Source organism: Coregonus clupeaformis, chromosome 20 (assembly GCF_020615455.1).
Source record: "Coregonus clupeaformis isolate EN_2021a chromosome 20, ASM2061545v1, whole genome shotgun sequence".
NCBI classification, from domain to species: domain Eukaryota; kingdom Metazoa; phylum Chordata; class Actinopteri; order Salmoniformes; family Salmonidae; genus Coregonus; species Coregonus clupeaformis.
In genome coordinates, this window is record NC_059211.1 from 17,274,067 (window position 1) to 17,298,923 (window position 24,857).

The following is a 24,857-nucleotide window of genomic DNA, read 5'->3' on the forward strand; positions in this document are numbered from 1 at the left end:
TTGAACACACTGAAGTCAGAGATTTCCGAGTTGCCGGGTGTTTTGAACGTGGCATAATCAAAACGTTTGCTACTACATTTGAAAACGGCCTAATGTCACGAAATCTATAACAAGTAAACACGTGTGTTTAATTCATCAAGCTAGTTATGGATGAACATCATGAAAGTATTGTTTTCCGAAGGGAAGGAGTCGAGGTAAGGTTTTTATCGCATAACGTTACTAGCCAACTAACGTAACGCAGTAGCTAGCTATCTCCACCAAGCTGATGATGAGGCTAACCACTGAGAAAGTTAATAGCTAACACGGCTAACGTCCATTGCTAGCTAGCTACTTTCTTCTTCTTATGATTATTATTATGACATTAAAATGTAAAGTATGTTGTTTCTGTTTTGATGTAGGATAAAGGGTATTTAGCTGTGGCTACTGACGACTCGGCACTGGTAAACGCCTATGAAGAAGCCCTCAAAACATTTCGGGTAAAGTTTGACAAGTATACAAGTGGGTGGATAAACTCCTTTGGTGTAGTGCAGAGCCATGCATTTTTTTCTCCGAAATACATGACTCTGGTGTAGTGTTAGCTAGCTAGCTTCCTTCAGCTCAAGGAGATAGGACAAAGGGAAAGGAAGCGCCTCATGAGATTTGGGGGGGTTATTACGGATCCCCATTAGCTGCTGCTACTCTTCCAGGTGTCCAAACAAGATAACGGCAATTACATACAAAATAAAAAAGGACAACACATTACACACTATACCACAACATATCTATACTGAACAAAAATATAAATGCAACATGCAACAATTTCAAAGATTTTACAGAGTTACAGTTCATATAAGGAAATCAGTCAATTGAAATTAATTAATTAGGCCCTAATTTATCTGGGAATACAGATATGCATCAGAAAACCAGTCAGTATCTGGTGTGACCACTATTTGCCTCATGCGGCACGACATCTCCTTCACATAGAGTTGATCAGGCTGTTGATTGTGGCCTGTGGAATGTTATCCCACTCCTCTTCGATGGCTGTGCGAAGTTGCTGGATATTGGCGGGAACTGGAACATGCTGTTGAACGCGTCGATCCAGAGCACCCCAAACATGCTCAATGGGTGACATTTCTGGTGAGTATGCAGGCCATGGAAGAACTGGGAAATGTTCAGCTTCCAGGAATTGTGTACAGATCCTTGCGACATGGTGCCGTGCATTATCATGCTGAAACGTGAGGTGATGGAGGCAGATGAATGGCACGACAATGGGCATCAGGATCTCGTCACGCTATTTCTGTGCATTAACATTTCCATTGATAAAATGCAATTGAGTTCATTGTCCGTAGCTTATGCCTGCCCATACCATAACCCCACCGCCACCATGGGGCACTTTGTTCATAACGTTGACATCAGCAAACCGCTTGCCCACACAACACCATACTCGTGGTCTGCGGTTGTGAAGCCGGTTGGACGTACTGCCAAATTCTCTAAAATGACGTTGGAGGCGGCTTATGGTAGATAAATTAACATTACATTCTCTGTCAACAGCTCTGGTGGACATTCCTGCAGTCAGCATGCCAATTGCACGCTCCCTCAAAACCTGAGACATCTGTGTCATTGGCACATTTTAGAGTGGCCTTTTATTGTCTCCAGCACAAGGTGCACCTTTAAAATTATCATGCTGTTTAAATCAGCTTCTTGATATGCCACACCTGTCAGGTGGATGGATTATCTTGGCAAAGGAGAAATGCTCACAAATGTGTGCAAAACATTTGAGAGAAATAAGCTTTTTGTGCGTATGGAACATTTCTGGGATCTTTTATTCAGCTCATGAAACATGGAACCAACACTATACATGTTGCATTTATATTTTATTTCAGTGTACATTACAAAATCCATAATACAGCAATATTACAACGTATGTGTGTATAGAGTGCGTATGTTAGCATGCGTGTGCCTGTGTGTGTGTCTCTTCACAATCCGCGCTGTTCCATAAAGTGTAGTTATCTTTTATTTTATTTTTTATATGATTTTACTGCTTAGCTGAGTTACTTGATGTGGAATAGAGCTCCATGTAGTGATGGCTCTATGTACAGTCGTGGTCAAAAGTATTGGTCTTCACAAAGTTCGCTGCTTCAGTGTTATGAGATATTTTTGTCAGAGGTTAATAATAATAATAATATGCCATTTAGCAGACCCTTTTATCCAAAGCGACTTACAGTCATGTGTGTATACATTTACGTTAAGTTTATGCAAAGAGTCAATATTTGCAGTGCTGACCCTTCTTTTTCAAGACCTCTGCAATCTGCCCTGTCATGCTGTCAATTAACTTCAGGGCCACATCCTGACTGATGGAAGCCCATTCTTGCAGAATCAATGCTTGGAGTTTGTCAGAATTTGTGGGTTTTTGTTTGTCCACCCGCCTCTTGAGGATCGACCACAAGTTCTCAATGGGATTAAGGTCTGGGGAGTTTCCTGGCCATGGACCCAACATTTCGATATTTTGTTCCCCGAGCCACTTAGTTATCACTTTTGCCTTAAGGCAAGGTGCTCCATCATGCTGGAAAAGGCATTGGTCATCACCAAACTGTTTTTGGATGGTTGGGAGAAGTTGCTCTCTGAGGATGTGTTGGTACCATTCTTTATTCATGGCTGTGTTCTTAGGCAAAATTGTGAGTGAGCCCACTCCCTTGGCTGAGAAGCAACCCCACACATGAATGGTCTCAGGATGCTTTACTGTTGGCATGACACAGGACTGATGGTAGCACTCACCTTGTCTTCTCCGGACAAGGTGTTTTCTGGATGCCCCAAACAATCGGAAAGGGGACTCATCAGAGAAAATGACTTTACCCCAGTCCTCAGCAGTCCAATCCCTGTACCTTTTGCAGAATATCAGTCTGTCCCTGATGTTTTTCCTGGAGAGAAGTGGCTTCTTTGCTGCCCTTCTTGACACCAGGCCATCCTCCAAAAGTCTTCGCCTCACTGTGCGTGCAGATGCACTCACACCTGCCTGCTGCCATTCCTGAGCAAGCTCTGCACTGGTGGTGCCCCGATCCCACAGCTGAATCAACTTTAGGAGACGGTTGTGGCGCTTGCTGGTCTTTCTTGGGCGCCCTGACGCCTTCTTCACAACAATTTAATCTCTCTCCTTGAAGTTCTTGATGATCCGATAAATGGTTGATTTAGGTGCAATCTTACTAGCAGCAATATCCTTGCCTGTGAAGCCCCTTTTGTGCAAAGCAATGATGACGGCACGTGTTTCCTTGCAGGTAACCATGTTTAACAGAGGAAGAACAATGATTTCAAGCACCACCCTCCTTTTAAAGCTTCCAGTCTGTTATTCTAACTCAATCAGCATGACAGAGTGATCTCCAGCCTTGTCCTCGTCAACACTCTCACCTGTGTTAACAAGAGAATCACTGACATGATGTCAGCTGGTCCTTTTGTGGCAGGGCTGAAATGCAGTGGAAATGTTTTTTGGGGATTAAGTTCATTTTCATGGAAAAGAGGGACTTTGCAATTAATTGCAATTCATCTGATCACTCTTCATGACCTTCTGGATTATATGCAAATTGCCATCATCAAAACTGAGGCAGCAGACTTTGTGAAAATTAGTATTTGTGTCATTCTCAAAACTTTTGACCATGACTGTAGTACTGTGCGTTTATTTTATTTTTTATTTTTTAGGGGATATATCAGCTTTAATATTGCAGATAGATTGTAGCTTCCGTCAATGTAATTGTCTGCATCATTTCCAGTCCCCCATATTTTTTTTATATATACAGTTGAAGTCGGAAGTTTACATACACTTAGGTTTGAGTCATTAAAACTCGTTTTTCAACCACTCCACAAATTTCTTGTTAACAAACTATAGTTTTGGCAAGTCGGTTAGGACATCAACTTTGTGCATGACACAAGTCCTTTTTCCAACAATTGTTTACAGACAGATTTTTTCACTTATAATTCACTGTATCACAATTCCAGTGGGTCAGAAGTTTACATACACTAAGTTCACTGTGCCTTTAAATTCCAGAAAATGATGTCATGGCTTTAGAAGCTTCTGATAGGCTAATTGACATCATTTGAGTCAATTGGAGGTGTACCTGTGTTTGTATTTCAAGGCCTACCTTCAAACTCAGTGCCTCTTTGCTTGACATCATGGGAAAATCAAAAGAAATCAGCAAAGACCTCAGAAAAACAATTGTAGACCTCCACAAGTCTGGTTCATCCTTGGGAGCAATTTCCAAACGCCTGAAGGTACCATGTTCATCTGTACAAACAATAGTACGCAAGTATAAACACCATGGGACCACGCAGCCGTCATACCGCTCAGGAAGGAGACGCGTTCTGTCTCCTAGAGATTTTTATTTCTTTATTTTATTTCACCTTTATTTAACCAGGTAAGCCAGTTGAGAACAAGTTCTCATTTACAACTGCGACCTGGCCAAGATAAAGCAAAGCAGTGCGATTAAAAACAACAACAACACAGAGTTACATATGGAATAAACAAACCGTACAGTCAATAACAAAATAGAAAATCTATATACAGTGTGTTCAAATGTGGTAAGTTATGGAGGTAAGGCAATAAATAGGCCATAGTGCAAAATAATTACAATTTAGTATTAACACTGGAGTGATGGATGTGCAGAAGATGATGTGCAAATAGAGATACTGGGGTGCAAATGAGCAAAATAAGTAACAATGTAAATAACAATATGGGGATGAGGTAGTTGGGTGGGCTATTTACAGATGGGCTGTGTACAGGTGCAGTGATCGGTAAGCTGCTATGACAACTGATGCTTAATGTTAGTGAGGGACATAAGTGTCTCCAGCTTCAGAGATTTTTGCAGTTCGTTCCAGTCATTTGCAGCAGAGAACTGGAAGGAATGGCGGCCAAAGGAGTTGTTGGCTTTGGGGATGACCAGTGAGATATACCTGCTGGAATGCATACTACAGGTGGGTGTTGCTATGGTGACCAATGATCTAAGATAAGGCAGGGATTTGCCTAGAAGTGATTTATAGATGACCTGGAGCCAGTGGGTTTGGCGACAAATATGTAGTGAGGGCCAGCCAACGAGAGCGTACAGGTCACAATGGTGGGTAGTATATGGGGCTTGGTGACAAAACGGATGGCACTGTGATAGACTACATCCAATTTGCTGAGTAGAGTGTTGGAAGCTATTTTGTAAATGACATCGCCGAAGTCGCTCTGGATAAGAGCGTCTGCTAAATGACAAAAAAAAAAAGTCAAGGATCGGTAGGATAGTCCGTTTTACGAGGGCATGTTTAGCAGCATGAGTGAAGGAGGCTTAATTGCGAAATAGGAAGCCGATTCTAGATGTAACTTTGGATTGGAGATGCTCAATGTGAGTCTGGAAGGAGAGTTTACGGTCTAACCAGACACCTAGGTATTTGTAGTTGTCCACATATTCTAAGTCAGACCCGCCGAGAGTAGTGATTCTAGTCGGGCGGGCGGGTGCAAGCAGCGTTCGATTGATGAGCATGCATTTGGTTTTACTAGCGGTTAAGAGCAGTTGGAGGCCACGGAATGAGTGTTGTATGGCATTGAAGCTCGTTTGGAGGTTTGTTAACACAGTGTCCAATGAAGGGCCAGATGGATACAAAATGGTGTCGTCTGCGTAGAGGTGGATCTGAGAGTCACCAGCAGCAAGAGCGACATCATTGATATACACAGAGAATAGAGTGGGCCTGAGAATTGAACCCTGTGGCACCCCCATAGAGACTACCAGAGGTCCAGACAACAGGCCCTCCGATTTGACACATTGCACTCTATCTGAGAAGTACTTGGTGAACCAGGCGAGGTAGTCATTTGAGAAACCAAGGCTATTTATATCTAAATAGTCTGCCAATAAGATGAATGTACTTTGGTGCGAAAAGTGCAAATCAATCCCAGAACAACAGCAAAGGACCTTGTGAACGTGCTGGAGGAAACGGGTACAAAAGTATCTATATCCACAGTAAAACGAGTCCTATATTGACATAACCTGAAAGGCCGCTCAGCAAGAAAGAAGCCACTGCTCCAAAACCGCCATAAAAAAGCCAGACTACGGGCTGCAACTGCACATGGGGATAAAGATTGTACTTTTTGGAGAAATGTCCTCTGGTCTGATGAAACAAAAATAGAACTGTTTGGCCATAATGACCATCGTTATGTTTGGAGGAAAAAGGGGGTGCCTTGCAAGCCGAAGAACACCATCCCAACCGTGAAGCATGGGGGTGGCAGCATCATGCTGTGGGGGTGCTTTGCTGCAGGAGGGACTGGTGCACTTCACAAAATAGATGGCATCATGAGGAAGGAAAATGATGTGGATATATTGAAGCAACATCTCAAGACATCAGTCAGGAAGTTAAAGCTTGGTCGCAAATGGGTCTTTCAAATGGACAATGACCACAAGCATACTTCCAAAGTTGTGGCAAAATGGCTTAAGGACAACAAAGTCAAGGTATTGGAGAGGCCATCACAAAGCCCTGACCTCAATCCTATAGAAAATGTGTGGGCAGAACTGAAAAAGCATGTGCGAGCAAGGAGGCCTACAAACCTGACTCAGTTACACCAGCTCTGTCAGGAGGAATGGGCCAAAATTCACCCAACTTATTGCGGGAAGCTTGTGGAAGGCAACCCAAAACGTTTGACCCAAGTTAAACAATTTAAAGGCAATGCTACCAAATACTAATTAAGTGTATGTAAACTTCTGACCCACTGGGAATGTGATGAAAGAAATAAAAGCTGAAATAAATCATTCTCTCTACTATTATTCTGACATTTCACATTCTTAAAATAAAGTGGTGATCCTAACTGACCTAAGACAGGGAATTTTTACTGGGATTAAATGTTTGGAATTGTGAAAAACTGAGTTTAAATGTATTTGGCTAAGGTGTATGTAAACTTCCGACTGGTATACAGTACCAGTCAAAAGTTTGGACACACCTACTCATTCAATAGTTTTTCTTTATTTTTACTATTTTCTACATTGTATAATAATAGTGAAGACATCAAAACTATGAAATAACACATGGAGTCATGTAGTAACCAAAAAAGTGTCAGAATATATATGATATATTGAAAAACAAATGATAGTCCCACTAAGCCCAAACCAGATGGGATGGCATATTGCTGCAGAATGCTGTGGTAGCCATGCTGGTTAAGTGTGCCTTGAATTCTAAATAAATCACAGACAGTATCACCAGCAAAGCACCCCCACACCATAACACCACCTCCTCCATGCCTTACAGTGGGAACTACACATGCGGAGATCATCCGTTCACCCGCACCGCGTCTCACAAAGACACAGCAGTTTGAACCAAAAATCTCCAATTTGGACTCCAGACCAAAGGACAAATTTCCTCCGGTATAATGTCCATTGCTCGTGTTTCTTGGTCCAAACAGGTCTCTTCTTATTATTGGTGTCCTTTAGTAGTGGTTTCTTTGCAGCAATTCGACCATGAAGGCCTGATTCACACAGTCCCCTCTGAACAGTTGATGTTGAGATGTGTCTGTTACTTGAACTCTGTGAAGCATTTATTTGGGCTGCAATTTCTGAGGCTGGTAACTCTAATGAACTTATCCTCTGCAGCAGAGGTAACTCTGGGTCTTTCATTCCTGTGGCGGTCCTCATGAGAGCCAGTTTCATCATAGCGCTTGATGGTTTTTGCGACTGCACTTCAAGAAACATTCAATGTTCTTGACATTTTCCGTATTGACTGACCTTCATGTCTTAAAGTAATGATGGACTGTCGTTTCTCTTTGCTTATTTGAGCTGTTCTTGCCATAATATGGACTTGGTCTTTTACCAAATAGGGATGTCTTCTGTATACCCCCCCACCTTGTCACAACACAACTGATTGGCTCAAACGCATTAAGAAGGAAAGAAATTCCACAAATTAACTTTTAAGAAGGCATACCTGTTATTTGAAATGCATTCCAGGTGACTACCTCATGAAGCTGGTGGAGAGAATGCCAAGAGTGTGCAAAACTGTCATCAAGGCAAAGGGTGGCTATTTGAAGAATCTCAAATATAAAATATATTTTGATTTATTTAACCGTTTTTTGGTTACTACATGATTCCGTATGTGTTATTTCATAGTTTTGATGTCTTCACTATTATTCTACAATGTAGAAAATAGTAAAAATAAAGAAAAACTCTTGAATGAGTAGGTGTGTCCAAACTTTGGACTGGTAGTGTAAATCTATATTTTCCTTTATTTTCCCCTAACCCTACCACCCCTCCCCTAATTGGAGTAAACTAATGGACAACATCACTTCGGCTTCTACTTCGCAGCAGATACATACTATATATATTTTTACGGACACAATGTATTTTACAATAGTTATCTTTTGCTTGTTTTTAATCCCATCCTTCAGCTACCCTCAACCCCTCCCTTCTATCTCCTTAAGACCATCCAGTTGTATTTCTATTTGCCATATATTTTAAACTGTGCTGTTTCACAAAAGTTCTGAACCTTTTACGGACACACTATATTGTACATGAATTACCTTGTTTTTTTGTTTTTAGTCCCACCCTTCAGCTCCACTCAACTCCTCCCATCTATCTCTTAACACCATCCAGTAGTACTTTACGTTTCCCATAGTCTGTTCTGGACTTGGGGACTGTGAAGAGACCTCTGGTGGCATGAATTGTGGGGAATGCATGGGTGTCTGAGCATTTAAACTGACAGCTCTGTGCTTTCAACATGTTAATACCTCTCACAAAGACAAGTAGTGATGCAGACATTCTCTCCTCTACTTTGAGCCAGGAGAGATTGACATGCATGTTATTGATGTTAGTTCTCTGTGTACATTTAAGGGCCAGCCCTGCTGCTCTGTACTGGGCCAACTGTAATTTGCCTATGTCCCTCTTTGTGGGGGCCATCATTTGACCATCATTTGACTGAGCAGTAGTCCAGATATGACAAAACTAGGGCCTGTAGGACTTGTTTTGTTGATGGCGATGTCTTGAAACCAAAAACAGTACATGAATGTCACCCTAATGAATCGCCTTTGTTTGAGCTCAGAAGTATGAATGAAACAATGAAAAAGAGAGTGATGAGAAGCTTTGCGATAATCTACATAAACATTTTGATATCCAACAAACACCGGCTTCGAGGGCATTATCACTTTTATACAACGGGTTACCAATATATTCAAATAATGATTGACATATTTTCATTAAAAACGTTATTTTGATTAATTTATTCGTACTATTTCATCCTTCCACAAGATATAGTCCAGAGCCAGTCTTTCATTCTTTTTGATCTGTATCTATGGACGCGACCCAGTCGTTCAGTCTTTTTGTTCTGTATCTATAGACGTTCGTTCTAAATGTTCCATTGCCATACTGGCTGGCAACGTTCTTATCCCTTGCTTGCTAGCTAGCCAACTACGGCTAATTTACGGTCACGTCAAAAAGTTCCCGCCAGAATAACAGCAAAGTAGCTGCATTTGCATTTGTTTAAGCTGTTTTCTAGTGACATTTATTTCGATACATCCATAACAATGAGCTAATGAGGCGCGATTTCGTCTGGCAGAGAGAATGTGCTCACTCGTCAGGACACTGTTCAGACAGAGGAGCTAGCCAACAACACAGCTACAGTAACACAATCACTTCAAACTGAAGCTGGAAAGACTGCAAATTAGCTGCGTTTCGTTTAACCATTTTTCAATTGACATTTTTTTTGGTATATATCCATAAAAATGATGCCAGCTGATTCATGATTTCGACCGGCTGAGAAACGCTGCCTGCCTTTCTGTCTTGTCCCGACACCCGACAAGTTCAATACTATGGGACAGCAGGAGATAGAATTTGAATATTGAAACAATGTTGCAAATATCGGAGAGACAGACAGCAAGGTTTATACAAATCTCTGCTGTTGAAAACCAAATGCTAGTCTGAAAGAAATGTGAGACGATGTCTAGATGCTTTTTATAGAGGAGATCAAGTTTATAAATTTCCTGGCTGGGTTGATGAGACAGTGGATGCGCAGTCAGATGGAACAGAGTAAATAGGCATTTCAACGTCATAGATTTAGCGGGTGGTAACTTGTGGAATAGACACCAGCTGGAATGCAGTTTTAACCAATCAGCATTCAGCAAACACTTCTACATTAATGTGGATGCTACCATATTATGGATAATCCTGACTGAATTGTGAATAATGATGAATGAGAAAGTTACAAAGGGTCAAATATCATATCCCCAAGACAATGATCCAATAACGAATCCTGCATTTTCTCCTGTAAATTTGTTTAATCCTTTAGAGCTGTAATGATGAAAAAGAGAATGAAGAGAAGCTTGGAAACAACCCACCGAAACTGACGGACTCAAAACTCCCCAAATCTCATATGCTGATTAAGGAGCCGCTTGACCCAAAGCCAAACTCAAAGGTAATCAGTTACAGTGAGGGAAAAAAGTATTTGATCCCCTGCTGATTTTGTACGTTTGCCCACTGACAAAGAAATGATCAGTCTATAATTTTAATGGTAGGTTTATTTGAACAGTGAGAGACAGAATAACAAAAAAAAATCCAGAAAAACGCATGTCAAAAATGTTTTAAATTGATTTGCATTTTAATGAGGGAAATAAGTATTTGACCCCCTCTTAATCAGAAAGATTTCTGGCTCCCAGGTGTCTTTTATACAGGTAACGAGCTGAGATTAGGAGCACACTCTTAAAGGGAGTGCTCCTAATCTCAGCTTGTTACCTGTATAAAAGACACATGTCCACAGAAGCAATCAATCAATCAGATTCCAAACTCTCCACCATGGCCAAGACCAAAGAGCTCTCCAAGGATGTCAGGGACAAGATTGTAGACCTGCACAACGCTGGAATGGGCTACAAGACCATCGCCAAGCAGCTTGGTGAGAAGGTGACAACAGTTGGTGCGATTATTCGCAAATGGAAGAAACACAAAAGAACTGTCAATCTCCCTCGGCCTGGGGCTCCATGCACGATCTCACCTCGTGGAGTTGCAATGATCATGAGAACGGTGAGGAATCAGCCCAGAACTACACAGGAGGATCTTGTCAATGATCTCAAGGCAGCTGGGACCATAGTCACCAAGAAAACAATTGGTAACACACTACGCCGTGAAGGACTGAAATCCTGCAGCGCCCGCAAGGTCCCCCTGCTCAAGAAAGCACATATACAGGGCTGTCTGAAGTTTGCCAATGAAATTCTGAATGATTCAGAGGAGAACTGGGTGAAAGTGTTGTGGTCAGACAAGACCAAAATGGAGCTCTTTGGCATCAACTCAACTCGCCGTGTTTGGAGGAGGAGGAATGCTGCCTATGACCCCAAGAACACCATCCCCACCGTCAAACATGGAGGTGGAAACATTATGCTTTGGGGGTGTCTTTCTGCTAAGGGGACAGGACAACTTCACCGCATCAAAGGGACGATGGACGGGGCCATGTACCGTCAAATCTTGGGTGAGAACCTCCTTCCCTCAGCCAGGGCATTGAAAATGGGTCGTGGATGGGTATTCCAGCATGACAAAACACACGGCCAAGGCAACAAATGAGTGGCTCAAGAAGAAGCACATTAAGGTCCTGGAGTGGCCTAGCCAGTCTCCAGACCTTAATCCCATAGAAAATCTGTGGAGGGAGCTGAAGGTTCGAGTTGCCAAACGTCAGGCTCGAAACCATAATAACTTGGAGAAGATCTGCAAATAGGAGTGGGACAAAATCCCTCCTGAGATGTGTGCAAACCTGGTGGCCAACTACAAGAAACGTCTGACCTCTGGGATTGCCAACAAGGGTTTTGCCACCAAGTACTAAGTCATGTTTTGCAGAGGGGTCAAATACTTATTTCCCTCATTTAAAATGCAAATCAATTCATAACATTTTTGACATGCGTTTTTCTGGATTTTTTTGTTGTTATTCTGTCTCTCACTGTTCAAATAAACCTACCATTTAAAATTATAGACTGATCATGTCTTTGTCAGTGGGCAAACGTACAAAATCAGCAGGGGATCAAATACTTTTTTCCCTCACTGTAGGCTATATGGGAGACTGAGAGTTTTGGGATGTGGTCAGCAGATAGCGCCTTCCAAGTCATGAGATTCACCCTTGTGAATTGATGATGGGAGGAATGTCTTAAGACCAAATAGAAGAACACTTTTCCAAAACGGTATCCTGAATAATCTCCATTGTTTCATATTTTAGAGGGATGAAAAAGAGAGCGATGAGAAGCTTGCAGACAATCTACAGAAACTGTCAGAATCTCATGTGCCAAGCAAGGGACCAGTTGAGCCAAAGGCAAACTCAAAGGTAATCAATTAGGCTATAGATTAAAAATGAATAGTGGGAGGTAGGGTCCCACTACAAGGCTGTGCGGTCAGAAGATGGCTTGGTTTACCCTGCCACCATAGACTGGTTGGAGGGGGAGCGCTGCAAGGTGAAGTTTGACAACTACGGAAACAAGGAAGAGCAGGACCAGAGTGCCCTGCTACCTGAAGCTGCTGCCCAGCCCAGGAGGGAGAAACGGGTGAGCCATACGCAACAGGAGACTTGGGGTGTATTTACTAGGAACCAAACTGAAGCAAACAGATGGAAACGGATCGAAACTAGGAGGGACGTACCTAAGTTTGTCCAATAGAAACGCGATTCATCCCTTGTGAATCGATGATGGGAGGCATATGTTAAAACAAAAACAAACAGCATGAATGTCTCCTCCATGTCTTAGTGCAGCATCTGTTCTTGCAGCGACACGGTCATTTGTGCTTGTCCCTTCCGTGTTTTTTTTGTTTTGTTTTTTTGTTCGTGTTTTAAAGTTGCGATCCACCTCAATCAACCACGTTTTTAGTAGTATTAAATCAGATGGCTAATAATGAGGCAAATAGCAGTACTTTGGCTGTTCGTTTTAATCCGTTTTTTTGTGAGACGCACCAAACAAGCTGTCGACCTAACCCTCAATGGATATAGCGAGCCGCAACTGCGGATATCATACACAAGAGATGTCCTGCTTAGTCTCTGACCCTTTGCTGCAAGTCTACGCTACAATGGAATACCACAATCAACATGCTCCCAAGAAAAGGCGTCTAAACCAAGGAAGCATGGCAGTAGAGGAAGAATTCAGAATCAGATTTAAAAAACAGCCCTTCAGAACACCTCTTTCATCTATTATGTATGGCAATGTAGAAAGCATAAGAAATAAGACAGGAGCTACGGGCTTGTACCCAATACCTCTGAGTACCGACAACCCTGCCTGATCTGTCTATCTGAGACCTGGCTTACGGAACAGAATCCCGACTCCGTTGTGGAGCTGGATGGCTACACAATCGTTAGAATGGACCGAAACATCAACTCCGGTAAGAGAAAAGGTGGAGGAGTTTGTGCATTCATCAACGAGAAATACTGCCATTCTGCCCATATTACAACTAAGCACCAGGTCTGTACTAAAGACATTGAACTCCTTGCTCTTAACCTACGGCCATACTACCTGCCATGGGAAATAAATCAGGTCCGACTATTTATTGTTTACATATCCCCCTCTACTGACACCCAAATAGCTGCCGACTTGAGCCATGACCTTGTATCCCAGGCTGAGACGGAGTCACCCGAAGTGGTAAAGCTGATCATGGGAGGCTTTAACATGTGCAGTCTATCTGAACATTTACCATCATACCAGCAATATATTACATGTCCTACCTGAAATGAAGTCTGTCTGGACCTCTGTTATGGTAGCATCCCATTATTTTTCCAAGGCACTACCCAATCTCGGGGGTTCGGATCATAACATGGTTCAGCTCATCCCAGTCTACAAACCGCGACTGCAGCGAGAGAAGGCTAAAAAGGTGGAGTATAAAAGCTGGACTCCTGAAGCTATTGAAGCCCTCCAGGACTGTTCTGAGTCCACTGACTGGGCGGCCCTGACAGACAGCGCCGTTGACCTGGAAGAGGCAGCAGATACTGTCTCTGAGTACAACCGTTTCTGTGAGGATCTCGTTATTCCCAAAAAGAAAGTCAACATCTTCCCCAATAATAAACTGTGGGTAACTCGGAAATGAAGACTTTCTCAACCAGAAAGAACAAGTGTTTAAATCAGGTGGCAGTAAAGAGGAAAGGAAAAATATTCAGAGGAGAGTCAAAAACAAAATCAAGGAGGCAGCATACAAAGACACATTTAGAAAACCATTTTAAGGACAAGGACAGTAGGAAAGCCTGACAAGGGCTACAAACCATTACAGGCTACAAACCAGAGACATTGTATGAAAACAACCTTGTTTTTGCAAATGATTTGAACAGTTTCTATTGTAGGTTTGACGTGTGATTTTACATCACAGCAGAAAGTGTCCCTGGACCGTATAGACAGCATACCAGCTGTTGATATACAGATCTCTGTGAATGACGTCAACCAATACTTTCAACGTGTCAACCCACGAAAATCATATGATCCAGACGGTGTCAGCAGCAAGGCACTTCAGGCATGCGCATACCAGCTCACATTTCCATTCCAGAAGCTGTTCCAGCTGTCACTGGACAGTGGGATAATTCCAGACTTATGTAAAAAGTCGCTGATTGTCCCAGGACTTAAAAACAACAGGACAAAAGAAAATAACAATTTGCGCCCTGTAGCCCTGACATCTGTAGTCTCTGGTCTCTCATCCCAACTACACTGAACAAAAATACAAATGCAATATGTAAAGTTTTGGTCCCATGTTTCATGAACTGAAATAAAACATCCCCGAAAATTTCCATTACGCACAAAATGCTTATTTCTCTCAAATTTTGTGCACAAATTTGTTTAAACCCCTGTTAGTGAGCATTTTCCCTTTGCCAAGATAATCCATCCACCTGACATGTGTGGCATATGAAGAAGCTGATTAAACAGCATGATCATTACACAGGTGCACCTTGTGCTGGGGACAATAAAAGGCCACTCTAAAATGTGCAGTTTTGTCACACAACACAATGCCACAGATGTCTCAAGTTTTGAGGGAGTGTGCAATTGGCATGCTGACTAAAGGAATGTCCACAAGAGCTGTTGCCAGAGAATGTAATGTTAATTTCTCTACCATAAGCCGCCTCCAACATCATTTTAGAGAATTTGGCAGTACCTCCAACCGGCCTCACAACCACAGACCACGTGTATGGTGTTGTGTGGGCGAGCGGTTTGCTGATGTCAGTGTTGTGAACAGAGTGCCCCATGGTGGCGGTGGGGTTACGGTATGGGCAGGCATTAGCTACGGACAACGAACACAATTGCATTTTAGCAATGGCAATTTGAATGCACAGAGATGAAGTACCAGTCAAAAGTTTGGACACACCTACCCATTCCATGGTTTTTCATTATTTTCTACATTGTAGAATAATAGTGAAGACATCAAAACTATGAAATAACACAAATGGAATAATGTAGTAACCTAAAAAGTGTTAAACAAACCAAAATATATTTTATGTTTGAGATTCTTCAAAGTAGCCACCCTTTGCCTTGATGACAGCTTTGCACACACTTGGCATTCTCTCAACCAGCTTCATGAGGTAGTCACCTGGAATGCATTTCAATTAACAGGTGTACCTTGTTAAAAGTTAATGCGTTTTAGCCAATCAATTGTGTTGTGACAAGGTAGGGTTGGTATACAGAAGATAGCCCTATTTGGTTAAAGACCAAGTCCATATTATGGCAAGAACAGCTCAAATAAGCAAAGAGAAACGACAGTCCATCATTACTTTAAGACATGAAGGTCAGTCAATACGGAACATTTCAAGAACTTTGTTGCAAAAACCATCAAGCACTATGATGAAACTGGCTCTCATGAGGACCGCCACAGGAATGGAAGACCCAGAGTTACCTCTGCTGCAGAGGATAAGTTCATTAGAGTTAACTGCACCTCAGATTGCAGCCCAAATAAATGCTTCACAGAGTTCAAGTAACAAACACATCTCAACATCAACTGTTCAGAGGAGACTGCATGAATCAGGCCTTCATCAAATCAAATCAAATGTATTGGTCACATACACATGGTTAGCAGATGTTATTGCGAGTGTAGCGAAATGCTTGTGCTTCTATTTCCGACAGTGCAGCAATATCTAGCAAGTAATATCTAACAGTTCCACAACAAATACCTAATACACACAAATCTAAGTAAAGGAATGGTATAAGAATATATAAATATATGGATGAGCAATGTCATTGTCAGAGTGGCATAGGCTAAGATGCAATATATAGTATAGAATACAGTAAATAGATATGAGATGGGTAATGCAAGATATGTAAACATTATTAAAGTGGCATTATTAAAGTGACTAGTGTTCCATTTATTAAAATGGCCAGTGATTTTCAAGTCTGTGAGTAGGCAGCAGTCTGATGGTCTTGAGATAGAAGCTGTTTTTCAGTCTCTGGGTTCCAGCTTTGATGCACCTGTACTGACCTCGCCTTCTGGATGATAGCAGGGTGAACAGGCAGTGGCTCGGGTGGTAGTTGTCCTTGGTTATCTTTTTGGCCTTCCTGTGACATCGGGTGCCGTAGGTGTCCTGGAGGGCAGGTAGTTTGCCCCCGGTTATGCGTTGTGCAGACCGCACCACCCTCTGGAGAGCCCTGCGGTTGTGGGCGGTGCAGTTGCCGTACCAGGCGGTGATACAGCCCGACAGGATGCTCTCAATTGTGCATCTGTAAAAGTTTGTGAGGGTTTTAGGTGACAGGCCACATTTCTTCAGCCTCCTGCGGTTGAAGAGACGCTGTTGTGCCTTCTTCACCACACTATCTGTGTGGGTGGACCATTTCAGTTTGTCAGTGATATGTACGCCGAGGAACTTAAAATGTTCTACCTTCTCCACTGCTGTCCCGTCAATGTGGATAGGGGGGTACTCCCTCTGCTGTTTCCTGAAGTCCACGATCATCTCCTTTGTTTTGTTGACGTTGAGTGAGAGGTTATTTTCCTGACGCCACACTCCGAGAGCCCTCACCTCCTCCCTGTAGGCTGTCTCATCGTTGTTGGTAATCAAGCCTACTACTGTTGTGTCGTCTGCAAACTTGTTGATTGAGTTGGAGGCGTGCATGGCTACTCAGTCATGGGTGAACAGGGAGTACAGGAGGGGGCTGAGCACACACCGTTGTGGGGCCCCAGTGTTGACGATCAGTGAAGTGGAGATGTTGTTTCCTACCTTCACCACCTGGGGGCAGCCCGTCAGGATGTCCAGGACCCAATTGCACAGGGCGGGGTTGAGACCCAGGGCCTCCAAGCTTAATGATGAGCTTGGAGGGTACTATGGTGTTGAATGCTGAGCTATAGTCAATGAACAGCATTCTTACATAGGTATTCCTCTTGTCCAGATGGGATAGGGCAGTGTGCAGTGTGATGGCGATTGCATCGTCTGTGGACCTATTGGGGCGGTAAGCAAATTGAAGTGGGTCTAGGGTGACAGGTAAGGTGGAGGTGATATGATCCTTGATTAGTCTCTCAAAGCACTTCATGGTCGATTTGCTGCAAAGAAACCACTACTAAAGGACAACAATAATAAGAAGAGACTTGCTTGGTCCAAGAAACACAAGCAATGGACATTAGACCGGTGGAAATCTGTCCTTTGATCTGGAGTCCAAATTTGAGATTTTTGGTTCCAACCGCCGTCTCTTTGTGAGACACAGAGTAGGTGAACGGATGATCTCTGCATGTGTGGTTTCCACCGTGAAGCATGGAGGAGGAGGTGTGATTGTGTGGGGATGCTTTGCTGGTGACACTGTCTGTGATTTATTTAGAATTCAAGGCACACTTAACCAGCATGGCTACCACAGCATTCTGCAGTGATACTCCATCCCATTTGCGCTTAGTAGGACTATCATTTGTTTTTCAACAGGACAATGACCCAAAACACACCTCCAGGCTGTGTAAGGGCTATTTGACCAAGAAGGAGAGTGATGGAGTGCTGCATCAAATGACCTGGCCTCCACAATCCCCCGACCTCAACCCAATTGAGATGGTTTGGGATGAGTCGGACCGTAGAGTAAAGGAAAAGCAGCCAGCAAGTGCTTAGCATATGTGGGAACTCCTTCAAGACTGTTGAAAAGCATTCCAGGTGACTACCTCATGAAGCAGGTTGAGAGAATGCAAAACTGTCATCAAGGCAAAGGGTGGCTACTTTGAAGAATCTAAAATATAACATATTTTGATTTGTTTAACACTTTCTTTTGGTTACTACATGATTCCATACGTGTTATTTCATAGTTTTGATGTCTTCACTATTATTCTACAATGTAGAAAATGGTAAAAATAAAGAAAAACCCTTGAATGAGTAGGTGTGTCCAAACTTTTGACTGGTAGTGTATATTTGTAGCAAGTAGCATTTGATCTATTCAAAGTCTTTCGGTATTTCTATGGTAAATGCAGATGAGCAACCCCATGCTGCAGCCTATTTATGTAAAGCCGCTATGCTGCATCAGTTGGGCTAAAGGTTATAATGCTTTTAAAGGGAAAATTATATTTCAGATGGTGTCAACATAATTATTTTGAATTTATTTTGGAGTAGAATGTCCTTTTTAAAAAGTCACCAGAAGTGACCTTCTCTGTTACTAGGAGAAACACTGAACTCCATTTTGTATTTCTTTCACCCTTTAGAGCTGTAATGATAAAAACAAAAGAGAAGCTTGGAGACAACCCACCACAAATGAGAGAATCAAAACTCCCTGAATCTCAACAAACTTTTGCTTAGGGCCCCTGAAAGGCTAGGGCCGGCTCTGACTGCATGTGTGGGTATGGATGTGGGTACACAGACCTGCGAGCCACTGCGTTCAGATTTTTTGTGGCCCCCACCCCCATCAAAGTTGCCCATCCCTGAGTTAGGCTATACAAAAAACGGAGATTGTGGCATGTTGTCAGCGGATGGCCCCTTCCAAATCATGAGATTCGCGCTTATGAATTGATGATGGCATAAATGCCGCCTTTTATGCCTTCATCAGGAGAACACTTTGTTCTCATTGCAAAACGTGCTACGGTGTAAAACGTTTTGCAACGGTGTGTGACTAATAAAGAAACCCTTGGTAAAAGATTCATGATAGCACAGTTAACTTGATTTATTTCGGTTCCCTTTCTCAAGCTTGCTTTTATTACTACCTGTTTTTTTGTTGTATTTTTTTCAATTAAACGTTTATTCCCCTATGTGTACCAGGTGTGGAGGCTGGGTTACCGGTGTCGTGCTGTGTACTCCGAGGATGGCCTGGTCTACCCAGCGGTGCTGGTGTGGATGAGAGACGAACGCTGCCGGGTGAAGTTTGAAGACTACGGGAATGAGGAGGAGCTGGAGCTGAGCACCCTGCTATCTCCAGATGAACTGGGAGGCCACAGTGAAAGAGTTGATGCCAAAGTGCAACAAGGGGTAAAACTTCACTTGAACAATCATATTTACAGTGGGGAGAACAAGTATTTGATACACTGCCGATTTTGCAGGTTTTCCTACTTACAAAGCATGTAGAGGTCTGTAATGTACACTTCAACTGTGAGAGACGGAATCTAAAACAAAAATCCAGAATATCACATTGTATGATTTTTAAGTAATTAATTTGCATTTTATTGCATGACATAAATATTTGATACATCAGAAAAGCAGAACTTAATATTTGGTACAGAAACCTTTGTTTGCAATTACAGAGATCATTACCTGTATTAACTGCACCTGTTTGAACTCATTACCTGTATAAAAGACACCTGTCCACACACTCAATCAAACAGACTCCAACCTCTCCACAATGGCCAAGACCAGAGAGCTGTGTAAGGACATCAGGGATAACATTGTAGACCTGCACAAGGCTGGGATGGGCTACAGGACAATAGGCAAGCAGCTTGGTGAGAAGGCAACAACTGTTGGCGCAATTATTAGAAAATGGAAGAAGTTCAAGATGACGGTCAATCACCCTCGGTCTGGGGCTCCATGCAAGATCTCACCATGTGGGGCATCAATGATCATGAGGAAGGTGAGGGATCAGCCCAGAACTACACGGCAGGACCTGGTCAATGACCTGAAGAGAGCTGGGACCACAGTCTCAAAGAAAACCATTAGTAACACACTACGCCGTCATGGATTAAAATCCTGCAGCGCACGCAAGGTCCCCCTGCTCAAGCCAGCGCATGTCCAGGCCCGTCTGAAGTTTGCCAATGATCCAGAGGAGGGATGGGAGAAGATCATGTGGTCTGATGAGACAAAAATAGAGCTTTTTGGTCTAAACTCCACTCGCCGTGTTTGGAGGAAGAAGAAGGATGAGTACAACCCCAAGAACACCATCCCAACCGTGAAGCATGGAGGTGGAAACATCATTCTTTGGGGATGCTTTTCTGCAAAGGGGACAGGACGACTGCACCGTATTGAGGGGAGGATGGATGGGGCCATGTATCACGAGATCTTGGCCAACAACCTCCTTCCCTCAGTAAGAGCATTGAAGATGGGTCGTGGCTGGGTCTTCCAGCATGACAACGACCCGAAACACACAGCTAGGGCAACTAAGGAGTAGCTCCGTAAGAAGCATCTCAAGGTCCTGGAGTGGCCTAGCCAGTCTCCAGAGCAGAACCCAATAGAACATCTTTGGAGGGAGCTGAAAGTCCGTATTGCCCAGCGACAGCCCCGAAACCTGAAGGATCTGGAGAAGGTCTGTATGGAGGAGTGGGCCAAAATCCCTGCTGCAGTGTGTGCAAACCTGGTCAAGACCTACAGGAAACGAATGATCTCTGTAATTGCAAACAAAGGTTTCTGTACCAAATATTAAGTTCTGCTTTTCTGATGTATCAAATACTTATGTCATGCAATAAAATGCAAATTACTTAAAAATCATACAATGTGATCTTCTGGATTTTTGTTTTAGATTCCGTCTCTCACAGTTGAAGTGTACCTATGATAAAAATTACAGACCTCTACATGCTTTGTAAGTAGGAAAACCTGCAAAATCGGCAGTGTATCAAATACTTGTTCTCCCCACTGTATGTGGCCTTGGTTCAAGTGTTACTATAAAATGATGACCCCACAAGTATCAAACTTTAAATTACCACAAACATGTCAATCCAGTATATGGATGAAGCAGTGCGTGGGTCCGCCCAATAAGGCAATTCTCTTGTCCCTAGGCTGTGGATGGGTTCAGGTCCACTGGTAACAACAGCACTGATTGGAAGAGGAAGGGAAGAGAGTGGAGGACACCTCAAGAAGAGGGACGAGAGGAGCTGTCCTCACCTAAGTTTCCTCCAGTGAGTCTGGGTGCTATTCCCTCTGTTTCGGGATGTCTGGAATACATTGTTGACAAATGAGCATGCTTTACTGATGTCTGATGTTAATTGATAAGGAAGTTTGCGTTCAAATGTGTCAGACTTGTCACTATGGCTTTTGGCAATTCTGAGATGTGTTGTATGTTTCTTATACTTTCTCTCTGTGTGTGTGTCTCTGTCTCAGGGAAAAGACTATGGCAAAAGCAGCTATGACTTTGGCAAGGAGCATGGGGATAAGAAGAAGCCAAATGGCCGGAGAGAGGAACCAAGTGGCCGGAGAGAGGAACCAAACAATCACCCCTTTTCCTTCTTTCCTCCAGTGCCACCGCCCAAGGGCTCTTTGGTGAGGCTGTTTGCAGTGTGTGTTCCTTACCTACATGTCTATCTTCAACCTGTGTGAGACTGGCTACCTCCAGTTCGGGACATCCAACAAGAAAAATGTTATTCAATGTCTGTGGTATTATGTCGTGGGTGTGCAATAAATTGAGTTATAAATAAGAGATCCTCAGTTTGTATTTTAGTATTTCATATAGGTGTAATAATGGTATCTTCTCCTCCAGGACTTCCTGCCACTCCTGCCTCCTCCTCCTCCACCTCCACCGTGTGTATGGCCCCCCCGAGCAGTGCTGACCGACACTGGCGATGAGCTAGACTCAGCCGTGACAGACTTATCCAGCATGCTCCTGTCCTGGTACCTGTGTGGCTACCACACTGGATGCTACATGGTTAGCAAGAGCCTCTTCCATTTCTAGATCTTGCATTCCTATTGACAGAAACACTGCCATGTCCATACAGTGCATTCGGAAAGTATTCAGACCCATTGACTTTTTCCACGTTTTGTTACGTTACAGCCTTATTCTAAAATGAATGAACATTTGTTTTGCCCTCATCAATCTACACACAATACCCTATAATGACAAAGCGAAAACAGGTTTTAAGAAATGTTTGCAAATGTATTACAAATAAAAAACAAAAATACCTTATTTACATAAGTATTCAGACCCTTTGCTATGTGACTCGAAATTGAGGGTCCCCAAGAACACAGTGGCCTCCATCATTCTTAAATTGAAGAAGTTTGGAACCACCAAGAATCTTCCTAGATCTGGCCACCCGGCCAAACTGAGCAATCGTGAGAGAAGGGCCTTGGTCAGGGAGGTGACCAAGAACCCGATGGTCACTCTGACAGAGCTCTAGAGTTCCTCTGTGGAGATGGGATAACCTTCCAGAAGGACAACCATCTCTGCAGCACTCCACCAATCAGGCCTTTATGGTAGAGTGGCCAGACGGAAGGACTCTCAGACCATGAGAACCAAGATTTAACTCTTTGGCCTGAATGCAAAGCTTCACGTCTGGAGGAATCCTGGCACCATCCCTACGGTGAAGCATAGTGGTGGCAGCATCATGCTGTGGGGATGTTTTTCAACGACAGGGACTGGGAGACTAGTCAGGATCGAGGGAAAGATGAATGGAGCAAAGTACAGAGAGATCCTTGATGAAAACCTGCTCCAGAGTGCTCAGCACCTCAGACTGGGGCGATGGTTCACCTTCCAACAGAACAACGACCCTAAGCACACAGCCAAGACAACGCAGGAGTGGCTTCGGGACAAGTCTCTGAATGTCCGTGAGTGGCCCAGCCAGAGCCCGGACTTGAACCTGATCGAACATCTCTGGAGAGACCTGAAAATAGCTGTGCAGCGACACTCCTCATCCAACCTGACAGAGCTTGAGAGGATCTGCTGAGAAGAATAGGAGAAACTCCCCAAATACAGGTGTGCCAAGCTTGTAGCGTCATACCCAAGAAGACTTGAGGCTGTAATCGCTGCCAAAGGTGCTTCAACAAAGTACTGAGTAAAGGGTCTGAATATGTATGTAAATGTGATATTTATTTTTTGCTTTGTCATTATTGGGTATTGTGTGTAGATTGATGAGGGGGAAAAACAATTTAATCAATTAAAAAATAAGGCTGTAACATAACATGTGGAAAAAGTCAATGGGTCTGAATACTTTCCGAATGCACTGTAGCATTTCTTGACCTCATATGGGGTATAACATGAATACTTATTTTTCATGTCAACCTTAAATTTAAATCTCCTTGATATCCTTCTCTCAGATCGTGATTTTGCACGAAACAGCTTTGTAGTGATTCCATAATGATATATGGAACTTAACTTGTTGGTACTTAGGCAATGCAACAGACAAAAGCAAGTCGCAAGAGGGCTGATAAAGAGAAACAGGCCGAGGAATAAGGTAAAGTGATCTACCTTCATGCGGTTTTAATTCCAACTCCACTGCTTTATCAAAGGATATTTTAAATATTTGAATTGGGAGGTGGGATGGCACTGACACTGTATCTATCTATATCAATCGATTAGAACTGTAGGTCTATTTGGACCTTACAAAAGTAAAGGCCTAAAATTTGCAGTCACTGAAGTTTGCAGGCTGAGTAATTATCGTATGAGGATATATTAGGACCGAAGATACCACCCTGAGGAATTCCACAGGTAGGCCATGTACTATTAAGCTCTCATAACTGCCTGCCTTTTCCCTTTCAGGTGGGTTTAAGACCCAAGAATGGGGAAGAAGAGGAAATAACTATCCTGTTAAAACAGGACAAGAGTTCCAAAGACTGAATGTTCTTGTACTACACAGAAGTAGTCTAATTGGGGCTCTGTGTGATGCACCACAGTTTGCAGGTTTTTTTCTTATTGAAAATGTGTGTTGTGACAAGAAGGTGATGTGGATAAGCAGTTAGGGGTATGTTGATCCTAGCTCATCATGGCGTTAACTCAGCACTTTAAGAGGCTTTTTGGAAGGCTATCTTTACATTTGATGTTTTTTGGCGCTTTTCTGTTTTTTTAAAATACTGTTGGAAAAAGCTTTGCCAAGGTTTTTTGGGGAAAGATAAAATAATGGGACGCTAGTTTATTGTCAAGTGGAAACAATTAGAATGAATTGTTGATCCCTCAGCTGTTGTCAGTAAATGTTCGTTTCAGTTCATTTGGGGAATTTATTTTACAGCTGTACATTGCAAATATACTGAACAAAAATATTTACGCAACATGCAACAATTTCCACAATTTTACTGAGTTACAGTTCATATAAGGAAATCAGTCAGTTGAAATAAATTATTTACATTTACATTTACGTCATTTAGCAGACGCTCTTATCCAGAGCGACTTACAAATAGGTGCATTCACCTTATAGCCAGTGGGATCACCACTTTACAATGTTATTTTTTTTGTTGTGTTGGGGTAAAAGGGGGTAGAAGGATGACTTTATCCTATCCCAGGTATTCCTTAAAGAGGTGGGGGTTTCAAATGTCTCCGGAAGGTGGTGAGTGACTCCGCTGTCCTGGCGTCGTGAGGGAGCTTGTTCCACCATTGGGGTGCCAGAGCAGCGAACAGTTTTGACTGGGCTGAGCGGGAACTATGCTTCCGCAGAGGTAGGGGAGCCAGCAGGCCAGAGGTGGATGAACGCAATGCCCTCGTTTGGGTGTATGGACTGATCAGAGCCTGAAGGTACGGAGGTGCCGTTCCCCTCACAGCTCCGTAGGCAAGCACCATGGTCTTGTAGCAGATGCGAGCTTCAACTGGAAGCCAGTGGAGTGTGCGGAGGAGCGGGGTGACGTGAGAGAACTTGGGAAGGTTGAACACCAGACGGGCTGCGTCATTCTGGATG

At 43.0% G+C, this 24,857-nt stretch overlaps 1 protein-coding gene across 4 annotated transcripts; it reads left to right on the forward strand.

The window, feature by feature from the left end:
* LOC121532751 (survival of motor neuron protein) lies at positions 1-24,176 on the forward strand. Of its 4 annotated transcripts, XM_041838543.2 has the most exons (10): positions 2-194; positions 399-476; positions 10,258-10,383; positions 12,163-12,267; positions 19,102-19,308; positions 21,042-21,161; positions 21,364-21,522; positions 21,740-21,904; positions 23,363-23,426; positions 23,732-24,176. In XM_041838543.2, exons 1-9 carry the CDS (start codon positions 147-149, stop codon positions 23,423-23,425), a joined length of 1,071 nt encoding a protein of 356 aa, XP_041694477.2. In that variant the 5' UTR covers positions 2-146; the 3' UTR covers position 23,426; positions 23,732-24,176. The 4 variants fall into 4 exon arrangements, with proteins under 4 accessions (XP_041694478.2, XP_041694477.2, XP_041694479.2 ...); XM_041838544.2 differs by lacking the exon at positions 399-476 and having other exon boundaries at positions 1-194; XM_041838545.2 differs by lacking the exon at positions 12,163-12,267.
* Positions 24,177-24,857: the final 681 nt, after the last annotated feature.